The 15,173-nt window shown below is 43.4% G+C and overlaps 1 protein-coding gene across 1 annotated transcript; it reads left to right on the top strand.

Annotated features, from left to right (window-relative positions):
- The first annotated feature begins 5,214 nt into the window (after positions 1–5,214).
- LOC146570237 (uncharacterized) lies at positions 5,215–10,941 on the top strand. The gene is made up of 2 exons (XM_085279419.1): positions 5,215–6,402; positions 10,527–10,941. The coding sequence occupies exons 1-2, from the start codon at positions 5,495–5,497 to the stop codon at positions 10,939–10,941; spliced, it is 1,323 nt and encodes a 440-aa protein (XP_085135545.1). The 5' UTR covers positions 5,215–5,494.
- The last annotated feature ends 4,232 nt before the right edge of the window (positions 10,942–15,173 follow it).

Genomic DNA, 15,173 nt, shown 5'->3' with positions numbered 1-15,173 from the left:
GAGCTTCACCTTTACATCTGATCAAGCGACAGGTAGTTTTTCTTTAAGTCTCATCAAAACTGAGCTGAAATCATCACTCTTCTTAACCTGACCTCCTGCACCCACTTTAGCTAAGTACTATTAACAGAAACTACTTCAGCTGAGCTTTGTGATGTCGAGGTCTGGGATGTCAGGCAAAGTCTGATTTGCCACTTCATCATGGGCCACTTTGTATAAATCTGTAGGTGAGATACCCAGCTCCTTCTTAACTTTTCCTCCACCATGGACACAGAATTAGAATTTGCTCCTGTGTTTTCTAATGTACTGAGATCGTTTTCTGGTGTGGAAAGAATCCATGTCAAAATCACTGCCCACTGAATTTGAAGGGCTACAACCAACTTTAGCATTTTCTAATAATACTATGTTGTTGGATGTTGTGGTTGATGTCTCCTACGTTTGATTGTGTATCACATTGCTGTTTTTCCCTTATTGCTTATTCCTGGTGGTGTTTATCTAATTTCTACCAATAAAGGTGGAGGTGTATGCAGGGCCCCAAAGCATAAAACTGGGGCTTCAGCCTCAATTACATTCAGTCTTTTTAAATTAGTTTGAGCTGCTGTTCCAAAACATAAACAGCTAAGTCTTGATCCAATTTCTGATTGCTGCTATTTGCTTTTCCCAAGTGAACCTTCTATCAAAATAAACTTTGATTCACCCTCTTTCTCAAGGTTTCTATATACATATTTCTTTCTATTCAGATATAAGCCATGATATGTCTGTGAAGGTTCTCAGTCATCCAGGTCATCGTAGTCGGGCTTGGAAAGAAAAGCGTCTGGACTTCTTTAAGTTTCCTTGAAGATGTTTCACCTCTCATCCGAGAAGCTTCTTCAGTTCTAAGAGCAACTGGTGGGGAGTTCCAGATTTTAACCCTAATGGGAGTGTCCCCAAGAGTGTTATGGACTCAGGATGTGAGTGGGCGTGAAGATGTCTGGGAAGGGATCTCAAAACTGGATTATAGATCGCAGACAGTTAGTGTCATAAGCCACCGCCTCTGTGGTCATTCACAGTGGACATAGATGGCTTCTTTCACTCCTCTTTCAAACCAAAGTGTGAAGTGTGAACACTGACATCCTCAAAAGAGTGACCATTGTCCTTTAGATGCAGTTGACCAGCCAAATCTTGACTCTGCATAAACGCCATGCATTTCATAATTATTAATCTCTGTCTTTATTCCACAGCATGTCTTTGTCCTGTCTTCGTTCCCTCACCCCAACTAGTCATGGGAGATGGACACCCCTCCCTGAACCATATTCTGCTGGAGGTTTATTCCTGTTAAAAGCTTTTTTCCTTCCTGCTGTCACCAAAGCATCTGCTCATAGGGGGGTCATATGATCATTGGGGTTTTCTCTGTTTTCTTTGTTGCTGTGGGTTATTTACTGTACAATATAAAGCACCCTGAGGCAACTGCTATTTATTTTTGGTGCTATATTAATAAAATTGACTAGAATTTAACTGACAGTTGAATAGAACATCTCAATGTCCGCCTGGATGAACTGGAGCAGGTGGCTGCAGTGAGGGAAGTCTGGGCTTCTCTGCTTACCCTACCCTGTGTGACCCAAACCCACATAACTGCCAAAAAATGGGTGAATGGATGGACCTTACCTGAAATTAAAAATCATCTAGGCTCAGTTCATTAATCATGAGATGAAATATCCTCATGAACTGTCCAGTTCAAGAGGATAGTTTTCTTAGCGATTCATGAGGCAGTAAGGACTATATGTGATGTACTTGGTTCCGTACCTAATTTGCTTTCGTCACCTAAGATGCACAGCTTGGGTGATGTTGGAAAAAAAGAGATTTAAAACTAGTGGACGATGTTGCCTGTCTGAGATGTGTTTGCAGTAATGCAGTTTCCTGAAGACTCTTTATTGGATTTTGACAGATCTGCGTTCTTTGTTATATACTTGTATTCTGAGGGGATAGTTTGTTATTCATATCTCGGAAATATATATAACCACATGTTATATGTATTCTCTCCATAAATGTTATGAATATGTGCAGATCCATAAACCTGTACGGATTCTGTTTATCACGTAGATATAAACTACACATATAAAAGCTAGTAGTCAGCTTTGTACGCATTTATGACACATGCCCTACTTCAATATCAGCTGCAAGTATGATGAAGAATAAAGAGCTACTTGCGCATTCATTGATCTTTCTAAGCCATATGGAAACATGAACCACAGAGGCACTCTCACCCAGCATCCCCAGTCTCAACTACAAGCCCTCCTTTCTTATTTTTTAATCACCAAAGCATTAAGCTTCATAAAGGTCTGGTCTGTGTTTGATAAACAAGTGCAAGTGTAGTTAAATTAACACATGGAAGTAGGCAAACTCTACACAGTGATCTAAAATACTTTTTCTTATAAATATACACCCACAGTTTTCCACCTTGGTCCCACAGGCCAAAGACTGTGTGGCTCGTGACTCGGTGGATTAGCTGATGACTAATTTAGCCGTAGGTGTCGCTCTGTGATGGGGTGCTGGGCTGTCCAGAGTGCACCCCGCTTTTCTGCTACATCCTTCATGTGCTGTCTGTTATTTCATACAATAAATATTAGATAAAATGTTGCACAGCAGAAATAACTCCATGGTAACTGTTCGGCATCTATTCTTTGAACAAACACAAACGATTGTAATTATTGGGCGTAAAAATGATGAAGCATGCAGAGGTGGCAGAGAGGGGGTGGTGGAGGCTAGGTAGAGCAGGAGAGGGAGGGTAGCTGTGGAGTATGTGACGTCTCACGACCGCGGTAAAGTGAGCCGTCATTTGTGAGCCGCGGTCAAGCCAGCCGCCTCCTATCCGCCGCATAAATTTCCTTGCGCTTTTACACCAGTCTTTACGGTAGCGCCTTTTCGCTTTATCTGCCGATTGAAAGCCTATACCCGCGCACACGTGCACGCGCGCGCACAAATTACAATGTAACGGCCCGATACAGTCAATACAATTATGGAAATGTCAGAAATTCATTAAAAATCATCCTGAGTAGTTGATGTACAACTTTCAACACATCCCCCCTCTGGGACACCTACTGTACCTGTGTGCCAAGTTTCATCCAGATTTACTGTAGAATTCCTCAGAAATTAATGGAAACATTTATTCAATCTAATACAGCCAATACACTACAATTGTGTCAATTTTCAAAAATTCATTAAAAATCATCCTGAGTAGTTGATGTACAACTTTCAACACATCCCCCCTCTGGGACACCTACTGTACCTGTGTGCCAAGTTTCATCCAGATTTACTGTAGAATTCCTCAGAAATTAAAGGAAACTTATATTCAATTCAATACAGTCAATACAATAGAATTATGTCAATTTTCAGAAATTCATTAAAAATCATCCTGAGTAGTTGATGTACAACTTTCAACACATCCCTCCTCTGGGACACCTACTGTACCTGTGTGCCAGGTTTCAGCCAGATTTACTGTAGAATTCCTCAGAAATTAAAGGGTACTTGTATCCAATGCAGTCAGCCAATACAATTTAATTATGTCAATTTTCAAAAATTCATGAAAAATCATCCTGAGTAGTTGATGTACAACTTTCAACACATCCCCCCTCTGGGACACCTACTGTACCTGTGTGCCAAGTTTCATCGAAATTTACTGTAGAATTCCTCAGAAATTAATGGAAACATTTATTCAATCTAATACAGCCAATACACTACAATTGTGTCAATTTTCAAAAATTCATTAAAAATCATCCTGAGTAGTTGATGTCCAACTTTCAACACATCCCCCCTCTGGGACACCTACTGTACCTGTGTGCCAAGTTTCATCCAGATTTACTGTAGAATTCCTCAGAAATTAAAGGAAACTTATATTCAATTCAATACAGTCAATACAATAGAATTATGTCAATTTTCAGAAATTCATTAAAAATCATCCTGAGTAGTTGATGTACAACTTTCAACACATCCCCCCTCTGGGACACCTACTGTACCTGTGTGCCAGGTTTCAGCCAGATTTACTGTAGAATTCCTCAGAAATTAAAGGGTACTTGTATTCAATGCAGTCGGCCAATAAACTACAATTATGTCAATTTTCAAAAATTCATTAAAAATCATCCTGAGTAGTTGATGTACAACTTTCAACACATCCCTCCTCTAGGACACCTACTGTACCTGTGTGCCAGGTTTCAGCCAGATTTACTGTAGAATTCCTCAGAAATTAATGGGTACTTGTATCCAATGCAGTCGGCCAATACACTACAATTATGGAAATTTCAGAAATTCATTAAAAATCATCCTGAGTAGTTGAGGTCCAACTTTCAACACATCCCTCCTCCGGGAAACCTGCTGTACGTCTGGGCCAAGTTTCAGCCAGAAACTGCAGGGAACTTATGTTCAGTGCAAGAAAGGCTGAAAGACGACCACCACTGAACAAGACACACAAGCTGAATCGTCAAGACTGGGCCAAGAAATATCTCAAGACTGATTTTTCTAAGGTTTTATGGACTGATGAAATGAGAGTGAGTCTTGATGGGCCAGATGGATGGGCCCGTGGCTGGATTGGTAAAGGGCAGATAGCTCCAGTCTGACTCAGACGCCAGCAAGGTGGAGGTGGAGTACTGGTTTGGGCTGGTATCATTAAAGATGAGCTTGTGGGGCCTTTTCGGGTTGAGGATGGAGTCAAGCTCAACTCCCAGTCCTACTGCCAGTTTCTGGAAGACACCTTCTTCAAGCAGTGGTACAGGAAGAAGTCTGCATCCTTCAAGAAAAACATGATTTTCATGCAGGACAATGCTCCATCACACGCGTCCAAGTACTCCACAGCGTGGCTGCCAAGAAAGGGTATAAAAGAAGAAAAACTAATGACATGGCCTCCTTGTTCACCTGATCTGAACCCCATTGAGAACCTGTGGTCCATCATCAAATGTGAGATTTACAAGGAGGGAAAACAGTACACCTCTCTAAACAGTGTCTGGGAGGCTGTGGTTGCTGCTGCACGCAATGTTGATGGTGAACAGATCAAAACACTGACAGAATCCATGGATGGCAGGCTTTTGAGTGTCCTTGCAAAGAAAGGTGGCTATATTGGTCGCTGATTTGTTGTTGTTTTGTTTTTGAATGTCGGCGAGGATTCCGCACGGCACTCCCCTCCATTCACCTCGCGAATCTCCGCTCTCTTCCAAACAAAGTCGATGAATTACTGCTCTTAAACCGGACTAACAAGGACTTTGCACGCTCTGCTGCCCTCTGCTTCACTGAAACCTGGCTCAGTGAGCGAGTCCCAGACGCTGTCTTAAATCTGCCGGGCTTCCAACTTCACCGGGCGGACCGCGAAACAGAGCTCTCAGGGAAAACAAAGGGTGGTGGAGTCTGCTTCTACATTAATGAAGGTTGGTGTACTGATGTCACAGTGTTACAGAAACACTGCAGCCCACACTTGGAAAGTTTTCTCATCAACTGTAAACCTTTTTATTCACCGCGGGAGTTTTCTTCCTTCATGCTGGTCGGAGTTTACATCCCTCCACAGGCCAACGCGAACAACGCACTGTGCGAGCTGGCTGACCAGATTACTACCCTGGAGAGGAAATTCCCGGATTCCTTTACAATTATTCTTGGGGATTTTAACAGAGCAAACCTAAACTACGAACTCCCTAAATACAGACAGCATATAGACTGCCCCACCAGGGACAACATCATACTGGATCACTGCTACACCACTCTAAAAGATGCCTATCGCTCTGTGCCCCGGGCAGCTTTGGGACATTCTGATCACTGCATGGTCCATCTTATTCCAGTTTATAGGCAAAAACTCAAACGTGCCAAGCCTGTAGTCAAAACTGTGAAGAAGTGGACTAACGCAGCAAAGCAGGAACTGCAGGACTGTTTTGACTCCACTGATTGGACTGTTTTTGAAGCTGCATCTGAGAACCTAGATGAGCTCACGGACACTGTGACATCATACATCAGTTTCTGTGAAGACGTGTGTGTGCCAACAAAGACCTTTTGCACATACAACAACAATAAACCATGGTTCACTCCTAAACTCCAACATCTTCGCAAGGCCAAGGAGGACGCTTACAGAAGTGGTGACAGGGTCCTGTACAAGCAAGCCAGGAACACACTGACCAAGGAGATCAAAGCAGCTAAAAGGATCTACTCCCAGAAGCTGGAAGAACGGCTCTCAGCCAACGACCCTGCGTCAGTGTGGAGGGGCCTGCAGGAAATCACCAGCTACAGACGCCCCCCACCCACTATTGAAGCAAACAAAGACCTGGCCAACGAGTTAAACACTTTCTATTGCAGGTTTGAGACGGACAGACTCCCACGCCCCACCCTCCCCTCCCCAGGGACATTGCTTCAGACATTGACGCCCAACACACCTTCCACCTCTCCCCCCTTCACCCTGCCCCTCCCCAATCAAGACTCAACGACCACCCCCACCCTCCCCAATCCAGACTCAACGACCACCACCACCCTCTCCAACCCAGACTCAATGACCTCCACCACACCTCTCACCCCCCTTTCCTCCTCCCTGAAACTAAGAATACACACTCAGGATGTGAGCCGACTATTCCAGAAACAGAAGCCCAGGAAAGCCCCCGGACCAGATGGCGTCTCACCCTCCTGCCTCAAAACCTGTGCTGAACAGCTGGCTCCCATCTTTACTCGCATCTTCAACAGATCCCTGGAGCTGTGTGAAGTTCCCTCCTGCTTCAAACGCTCCACCATCATCCCTGTTCCCAAGAAACCCACCATCACAGGACTGGATGACTACAGACCTGTCGCCTTGACGTCTGTGGTCATGAAATCCTTCGAACGACTGGTGTTAGCCCATCTGAAAGACATTACAGGCCACCAGCTGGACCCTCTGCAGTTTGCCTACCGGGCAAACAGGTCGGTGGATGATGCAGTGAACACGGGGCTGCATTACATCCTGCAACACCTTGACTGCCCGGGAACTTATGCCAGGGTCCTGTTTGTGGACTTTAGTTCGGCTTTTAACACCATTGTGCCTGAACTTCTTTCCTCCAAACTCTCCCAGCTCAGCGTGTCACCAGCTACCTGTCAGTGGATCACCAGCTTCCTGACAGACAGAAAGCAACAAGTGAGGCTGGGGGAGATCACCTCTGAAACCCGGTCCCTCAGTATTGGTGCCCTCAAGGATGTGTCCTCTCACCACTACTGTTCTCCCTCTACACTAACGACTGCACCTCCAATAACTCTGCTGTCAAACTCCTAAAGTTTGCAGATGACACCACTGTCATTGGCCTCATTCAAGATGGTGATGAGTCTGCATACCGGCAGGAAGTTGAGCGGCTGGTACTCTGGTGCAGTCAGCACAATCTGGAGCTGAACACTCTTAAGACTGTAGAGATGACAGTGGACTTCAGGAGACATCCCTCAACTCTGCTCCCCCTCACCATATCAGACAGCCCTGTGTCGACTGTGAAGATCTTCAAGTTCCTGGGTACAACCATCTCCCAGGACCTGAAGTGGGAGACCAACATCAACTCCATCCTCAAAAAGACCCAGCAGAGGATGTACTTCCTGAGACAACTGGGGAAGTACAGTCTTCCACAGGAGCTGCTGATCCAGTTCTACACTGCGGTCATTGAGTCTGTCCTGTGCTCCTCCATCACAGTCTGGTATGGAGCAGCCACTAAACAGGACAGGAGCAGACTGCAGCGGACTGTACGGGCAGCAGAAAGGATCATCAGCACCCCCCTGCCCTCCATCCAGGATCTGTACCTCTCAAGAACCAGGAATCGGGCAGGGAAAATCATCGCAGACCCCTCACACCCTGCACACAGACTTTTTGATCTGCTGCCCTCTGGCAGACGGTACAGAAGCCTGCAGACCAGGACCACCCGACACAGGAACAGTTTCTTTCCCCTCGCCATCTCCCTTCTTAACAGTTGACCTGTCACACTGCTCCCACTGCCAGACTGCAACTGCACCTTATGTACATTTTGTAGTATTCATTCCACCTCATTCATTTCTGTATTTTATGTATATAAGGTTAGATTCGTTATTTATAGTTGGTTTACAGAGCTTTGTGTATGTATGTGTAATGTGTATATATAGACACTTGTGTGTGTGTGTGTGTGTGTGTGTGTGTGTGTGTGAGATTTACATTGCTGTGCTTGAGAGCCACCATCTACCGGAACCAAATTCCCTGTATGTGTCTGCACATATACAGTGGGGCAAAAAAGTATTTAGTCAGCCACCGATTGTGCAAGTTCCCCCACTTAAAATGATGACAGAGGTCAGTAATTTGCACCAGAGGTGCACTTCAACTGTGAGAGACAGAATGTGAAAAAAAAATCCATGAATCCACATGGTAGGATTTGTAAAGAATTTATTCGTAAATCAGGGTGGAAAATAAGTATTTGGTCACCTCAAACAAGGAAAATCTCTGGCTCTCACAGACCTGTAACGTCTTCTGTAAGAAGCTTTTCTGTCCCCCACTCGTTACCTGTATGAATGGCACCTGTTTGAACTCATCATCTGTATAAAAGACACCTGTCCACAGCCTCAAACAGTCAGACTCCAAACTCCGCCATGGCCAAGACCAAAGAGCTTTCGAAGGACACCAGGAAAAGTATTGTAGACCTGCACCAGACTGGGAAGAGTGAATCTACAATAGGCAAGCAGCTTGGTGTGAAAAAATCAACTGTGGGAGCAATCATCAGAAAATGGAAGACATACAAGACCACTGATAATCTCCCTCGATCTGGGGCTCCACGCAAGATCTCATCCCGTGGGGTCAAAATGATCATGAGAACGGTGAGCAAAGATCCCAGAACCACACGGGGGGACCTGGTGAATGACCTGCAGAGAGCTGGGACCAAAGTAACAAAGGTCACCATCAGTAACACACTACAACGGCAGGGAATCAAATCCCGCAGTGCCAGACGTGTTCCGCTGCTGAAGCCAGTGCATGTCCAGGCCCGTCTGAAGTTTGCCAGAGAGCACATGGATGATACAGCAGAGGATTGGGAGAATGTCATGTGGTCAGATGAAACCAAAGTAGAACTTTTTGGTATAAACTCAACTCGTCGTGTTTGGAGGAAGAAGAATACTGAGTTGCATCCCAAGAACACCATACCTACTGTGAAGCATGGGGGTGGAAACATCATGCTATGGGGCTGTTTTTCAGCCAAGGGGACAGGACGACTGATCCGTGTTAAGGACAGAATGAATGGGGCCATGTATCGTGAGATTTTGAGCCAAAACCTCCTTCCATCAGTGAGAACTTTGAAGATGAAACGAGGCTGGGTCTTCCAACATGACAATGATCCAAAACACACCGCCCGGGCAACAAAGGAGTGGCTCCGTAAGAAGCATTTGAAAGTCCTGGAGTGGCCTAGCCAGTCTCCAGACCTCAACCCCATAGAAAATCTGTGGCGGGAGTTGAAAGTCCGTGTTGCTCGGCGACAGCCCCAAAACATCACTGCTCTCGAGAAGATCTGCATGGAGGAATGGGCCAAAATACCAGCTACTGTGTGTGCAAACCTGGTAAAGACCTATAGTAAACGTTTGACCTCTGTTATTGCCAACAAAGGTTATGTTACAAAGTATTGAGTTGTATTTTTGTTATTGACCAAATACTTATTTTCCACCCTGATTTACGAATAAATTCTTTACAAATCCTACCATGTGGATTCATGGATTTTTTTTCACATTCTGTCTCTCACAGTTGAAGTGTACCTCTGGTGCAAATTACTGACCTCTGTCATCATTTTAGGTGGGGGAACTTGCACAATCGGTGGCTGACTAAATACTTTTTTGCCCCACTGTACTTGGCCAATAAACACGATTCTGATTCTGATTCTGATTCTGAGATGTATATTTGTGAATGTGGAGATGTTATATTGGTTTCACTGGTAAAAATAAATAATTGAAATGGGTATATATTTGTTTTTTGTGAAGTTGCCTAATAATTATGCACAGTAATAGTCACCTGCACACACAGATATCCCCCTAAAATAACTAAAAAAAAAAAAAAAAAAAAAACTACTTCCAAAAACATTCAGCTTTGATATTAATGAGTCTTTTGGGTTCATTGAGAACATGGTTGTTGTTCAATAATAAAATTATTCCTCAAAAATACAGCTTGCCTAATAATTCTGCACTCCCTGTAGGTCTGTTGACAGAGCTCTGTACAGGTCTGCTCGAGCTGACCTGAAAAGGGGTCCCACCTGTCCAGCAACAACACATGGCATGGAATAATAGACATCATAAACCACAGAGGCAGAACTGTGAAAACAGAAAACCTGAGTGTGCAGCTAGCAGAGGACATAAACAGCTTCTTTGCCCGCTTTGAAACACCACAACAGCAGCATTCATCTGCCTCAGCCCTGCTCCCATCCTCATCCTCACCTGGTTCCTGCACCGCTCCATTCACTGTAACGGAGCACGATGTCAGATGAGTGTTCCTAGCAGTGAACCCCAGGAAGGCGTCCAGACGGAATACGTGGTAAAGTGCTAAGACCATGTGCCCACCAGCTCACCCTCATCTCCACCAGAATCTTCAACCTCTCACTGGATGAAGCAGCCATCCCATCCTGTCTAAAATCAGCCACAATCATCCCAGTACCAAAGAAGTCTCCCATCACCAGCCTGAACTATTATTGCCCTGTGGCCCTCACACCGGTAATCATGAAACTAGTCCTTCAGCACACCAAGGATTACCTCCCCCCAGAATTCGACCCCCACCAGTTTGCATACCGTGCAAACAGATTCACAGAAGATGCCATCACCCTCCACTCGGTGCTGAGTCACCTAGAACAGCGGCAGAGCTACGCCAGAATGCTCTTTGTGGACTACAGCTCACCCTTCCACCACTCGCCCATTGAGAGCCTACTAACTTACTGCATCACAGTATGGTACAGCAGCTGCACTAAGGCGGATAGAGCCACCCTCCCAGCATGTTTGCAATGAGTAGGAGATGCTCTGTATCTCACTGTACAACTGTATAGTGACAAAGGTATTGGGTTCTTTTCTAAAAATTGCTATAAACAGAGGAACCCAAACTGATGAAAAGTGGTGAATATTTTTTTTCAAATGACTATTTTTAGTGGATTTTTGATATAGAAGCAGAATGACAGAATGTTAAAAGAAGTTACTTTTAGTCATTCTAAGCTGGGCATTGCATTCTCTGGCTGTTCAAAGCCATGGAACTTTAGACTTTCCAAGCAAATAATGATGGCCATACTGATGTTCTTTAAAAGTACATTTTACTTTATGTTCATTTTCATTTTTATGATGTTTCTATTTTTACATAATTCCTCCCACATAGCAAAATTGGTATGGCCTGGATCTGTCCCACACAATGTGCTTACACATGGCCTGCGTACCGCAAAGAATGACGGCCCTATGGTGGCCCAGAGGTGGCCCACACATGAGCCAGCACAAGGCCAGTTGCAGACACACTGCTGGCCCTGTGCTGGCCCAGAACAGTTTCAGCTCTGGCCCCAGATGTCAGCCTAATGTGTACCTTAGCCATGTAAGCCATGTAATAACAACATGTGCTGGAACATAATAGTGCAAAAGTAACATGACGAAACTCTGTTCAGACAGTGAATGGACTGATTCTTATACAGCACTTTTTTACTCACCCATATTACTCAAAGTGCTCTATACAACATGTCACATTCACCCAATCAGGCCAAATGTGGCATGCCATCACATAAACAGTGCCATCTTACCATGCCAGAAGTCAGCCAGCAGTGCCGGCTTGACACCAGATCCAGGCAAGACCCGTCTGCTATGTGGGATGACTTGTTCTTTTGGCATTTTAGTTGTGGATTGTGTTTGGACTGTGTCTCTTGCCCTTTCAGTATTGTTTCCTTGTGCTTCTAAGTGTCCCTTTGTTTCTTTTTAGGTTATGTAGTATGGGTTAGAGATATTTTGTATGTTGTTTTTGTTTAATAAATCCGCCTTTTGGATTATTCCCTGATGTGCCTGAGTTCTGTTATTTAGTGTCACTTTGAAAGGACACACAGCCAGCATTTACATAGAATTGTTCTTTAAATTTTTGATAAAGATTACAGTGAATTGAGATGTAACTTGGCCCAGAGGTACGGTAGGACGCCCAGAGTAAGAAAGTGTTGAAAGTTGGACCTCAACTATTATGGGTGATTTTTAATGAATTTTTGAAATTTCCATAATTGTAGTGTATTGACTGTATTGAATTGAATAAATGATTCTATGTTTCTTTACCTTCTTTTAAATGTACAAAGATGCCTTTTGTCTGCCCTTTGCCTATGGTTAGATTAGTTTAGAATTATCTTTTTAGACTTTCTCAGCAAAGACATACTGTTTTGGGACATATTGTTTTAGATTGTTTTATCTCTCACAGCCTTCTCCCAGCTCTCTGCTGACGAGACTAGCGCCACATATGGAGTTGTTTATTTTATTTGTTTTGTATTTTCTTATCCTGTTCTCACTGTCTTTCCTATAAAAATTACCAAGCCACTGTGCATGGTGTGAGTTGTTCTTAGCAGCTCACCCGTGTACACGTTTGATAAAGAAAGTAACTTTGTCTCATTGTGTCTTTATTTCTCCTGGGTCTTTTACAGAGTTTTCCCCCAACATTTCTTGGTCCTTCGAGCCGGAGTCGAACCAGCGACCTAAGGATGTGTTCCGTCGTCATGAGGTGGTGGCTCTTATCAACTGCAGCGGCCCTGACCATGGCCGGGCTCCTCACCTTTGCTTCCATGAGGGACAACAAGTCACGCTATATGGAGAAAAGGCAGACACTGTATGACAAAGGAAAGTACACCAAGTTTCCCCATGGCTACGCCACTAACTTCTGGTGGCAGTTTATGAACACTACAGCTCACTTGAATAACAAAACTGACTGCTATGCATGTACCCATATGCCCCTATCCTCACAGACGTCTGGCCTGTGGCCGTACAGCATACCTGAAGATCGCAGTTGGTGCCTGTTGGGCCTGGCAACACATCCAGGCTACGGTACTCTTTGGTCCAAAGCCAACTACAGCATCCCAGCGAAAGCAACCTGGAGGTCATCATCACTCACAAACGTGAACTGTTCCGGACAGACATACCTACTGACCTGGCCCCAAGTCTCAGACCAACTGCCTGATGTAATTCTACTGAACAAGCTGAACGCATCACAACTGCCAGTATGTGTGATGAACAATGGATCGCGGGCAGTGGGGGAGCTGCCTACTCACCTATCTACTGGATGATACTACAAACAAAGACTCAGTACCAGACAGGATGTGCACGGACGGCACCAAGCAGTAAAGGAACCAGAGTTTCGCATCTGAGGAGGAGTGAAATTCTTACAGAGCTTGATCCCCGGCATTGGAGTTGCCGAGGTGCGGGATCATGTGGAAATCAACCGATATGCTCTGCTACGACACATCAACTTGACTAAGACCCTGGGAACCGCCTTAGCAGGAGAACAGCAGGCCATCAGAACGATGGTGCTGCAGAACAGACTGACACTAGACCTGCTAACAGCATCACAAGGAGGAGTTTGCAAGCTGATCGGGGAAACATGTTGCACTTTTATCCCTGATGGATACGAAACTGGAGGAGACATTTATGAAGCTTTGCAGAATTTGACCGCTCTGCAAAAATATGTCACTGAACACACACCTGGAGCAGCTACAGCACAAAGCTGGCTGGACTGGCTGTTCAGCGGTTCATGGCTGGCTGCTGTAGCAAAGCCATTTTTCCTTCTAGGTCTCATCATGATAGCACTGCTCATATTAGTGTTGTGTGTGTTGCCATGCCTAAGAGTAATGATTTCACAGATGATAACAACTACAATGACTGCTTATGTTGCCGTGCCTGAAGAAGAACAACATCCCGTTGCAATTCTGTTAGAGGAGAACTTGTACTAGCTGCTAATAAATGACGTGGTGATTAAAAATGACTTGTCAAGTGATCATGCACTGATTAAAACATTAGTAGGTTATGCAAGTTTTCATGCTTTTATTTTTTTGAAGTCTTGACTTTTAAACATAAAGTTTTTCATTTTTATAACGTTTTCATACTCTTATTTTTTTGAAGTCTTCAGTTTTAAACATAAAGTTTTCATTTTAAATATGAAGTTTTCATTATTTTACATATAAAGTTTTCAATTTAAGGTTTGCATCATTTTAAAATATAAGGTTTTCATCCTTGTAATTTTTTGAAGTTTTCATTTTACATATTAGGCTTTCATCATTTTTAAATATAAAGTTTTCATTTTACTTTTCATCCTTTTATTTTTTGTAAGTTTTCGTTTTAAAATATAAGGTTTTTATCCTTTATTTTTTGTAGTTTTATTATTTTTTCTTGTTTATTCCACTTGTTATTTCATTTACTATGATTTTCATTTACTATGTTTTTCTTTTTATTATTTTCTTTTGTTTTATTCTTTAGACCAAATGACTGCCATTTCTGCTATGCTGACATTTTGAAGATTTTGGAAATTAAAAATTGCCTAAGATACTTAATAAATAACCTTCATAGACAATTGTTGTATACATTTAAAATAAGTTAAAACAGGAGGGAATGTTACAGGAAAAATGATTCTATGTTTCTTTACCTTCTTTTAAATGTACAAAGATGCCTTTTGTCTGCCCTTTGCCTATGGTTAGATTAGTTTAGAATTATCTTTTTAGACTTTCTCAGCAAAGACATACTGTTTTGGGACATATTGTTTTAGATTGTTTTATCTCTCACAGCCTTCTCCCAGCTCTCTGCTGACGAGACTAGCGCCACATATGGAGTTGTTTATTTTATTTGTTTTGTATTTTCTTATCCTGTTCTCACTGTCTTTCCTATAAAAATTACCAAGCCACTGTGCATGGTGTGAGTTGTTCTTAGCAGCTCACCCGTGTACACGTTTGATAAAGAAAGTAACTTTGTCTCATTGTGTCTTTATTTCTCCTGGGTCTTTTACAGAGTTTTCCCCCAACAGTTTCCATTAATTTCTGAGGAGTTCTACAGTAAATCTGGATGAAACTTGGCACACAGGTACAGTAGGTGTCCCAGAGGGGGGATGTGTTGAAAGTTGTACATCAACTACTCAGGATGATTTTTAATGAATTTCTGAAAATTGACATAATTCTATTGTATTGACTGTATTGCATTGAATACAAGTACCCTTTAATTTCTGAGGAATTCTACAGTAAATCTGGCTGAAACCT

This window comes from Mchenga conophoros, linkage group LG7 (genome assembly GCF_057382185.1).
Source record: "Mchenga conophoros isolate Kocher_MC1m ecotype Shallow Benthic linkage group LG7, M_conophoros_male_GT1.1, whole genome shotgun sequence".
Taxonomy (NCBI): domain Eukaryota; kingdom Metazoa; phylum Chordata; class Actinopteri; order Cichliformes; family Cichlidae; genus Mchenga; species Mchenga conophoros.
This window is presented reverse-complemented; position numbering and strand designations above follow the sequence as displayed.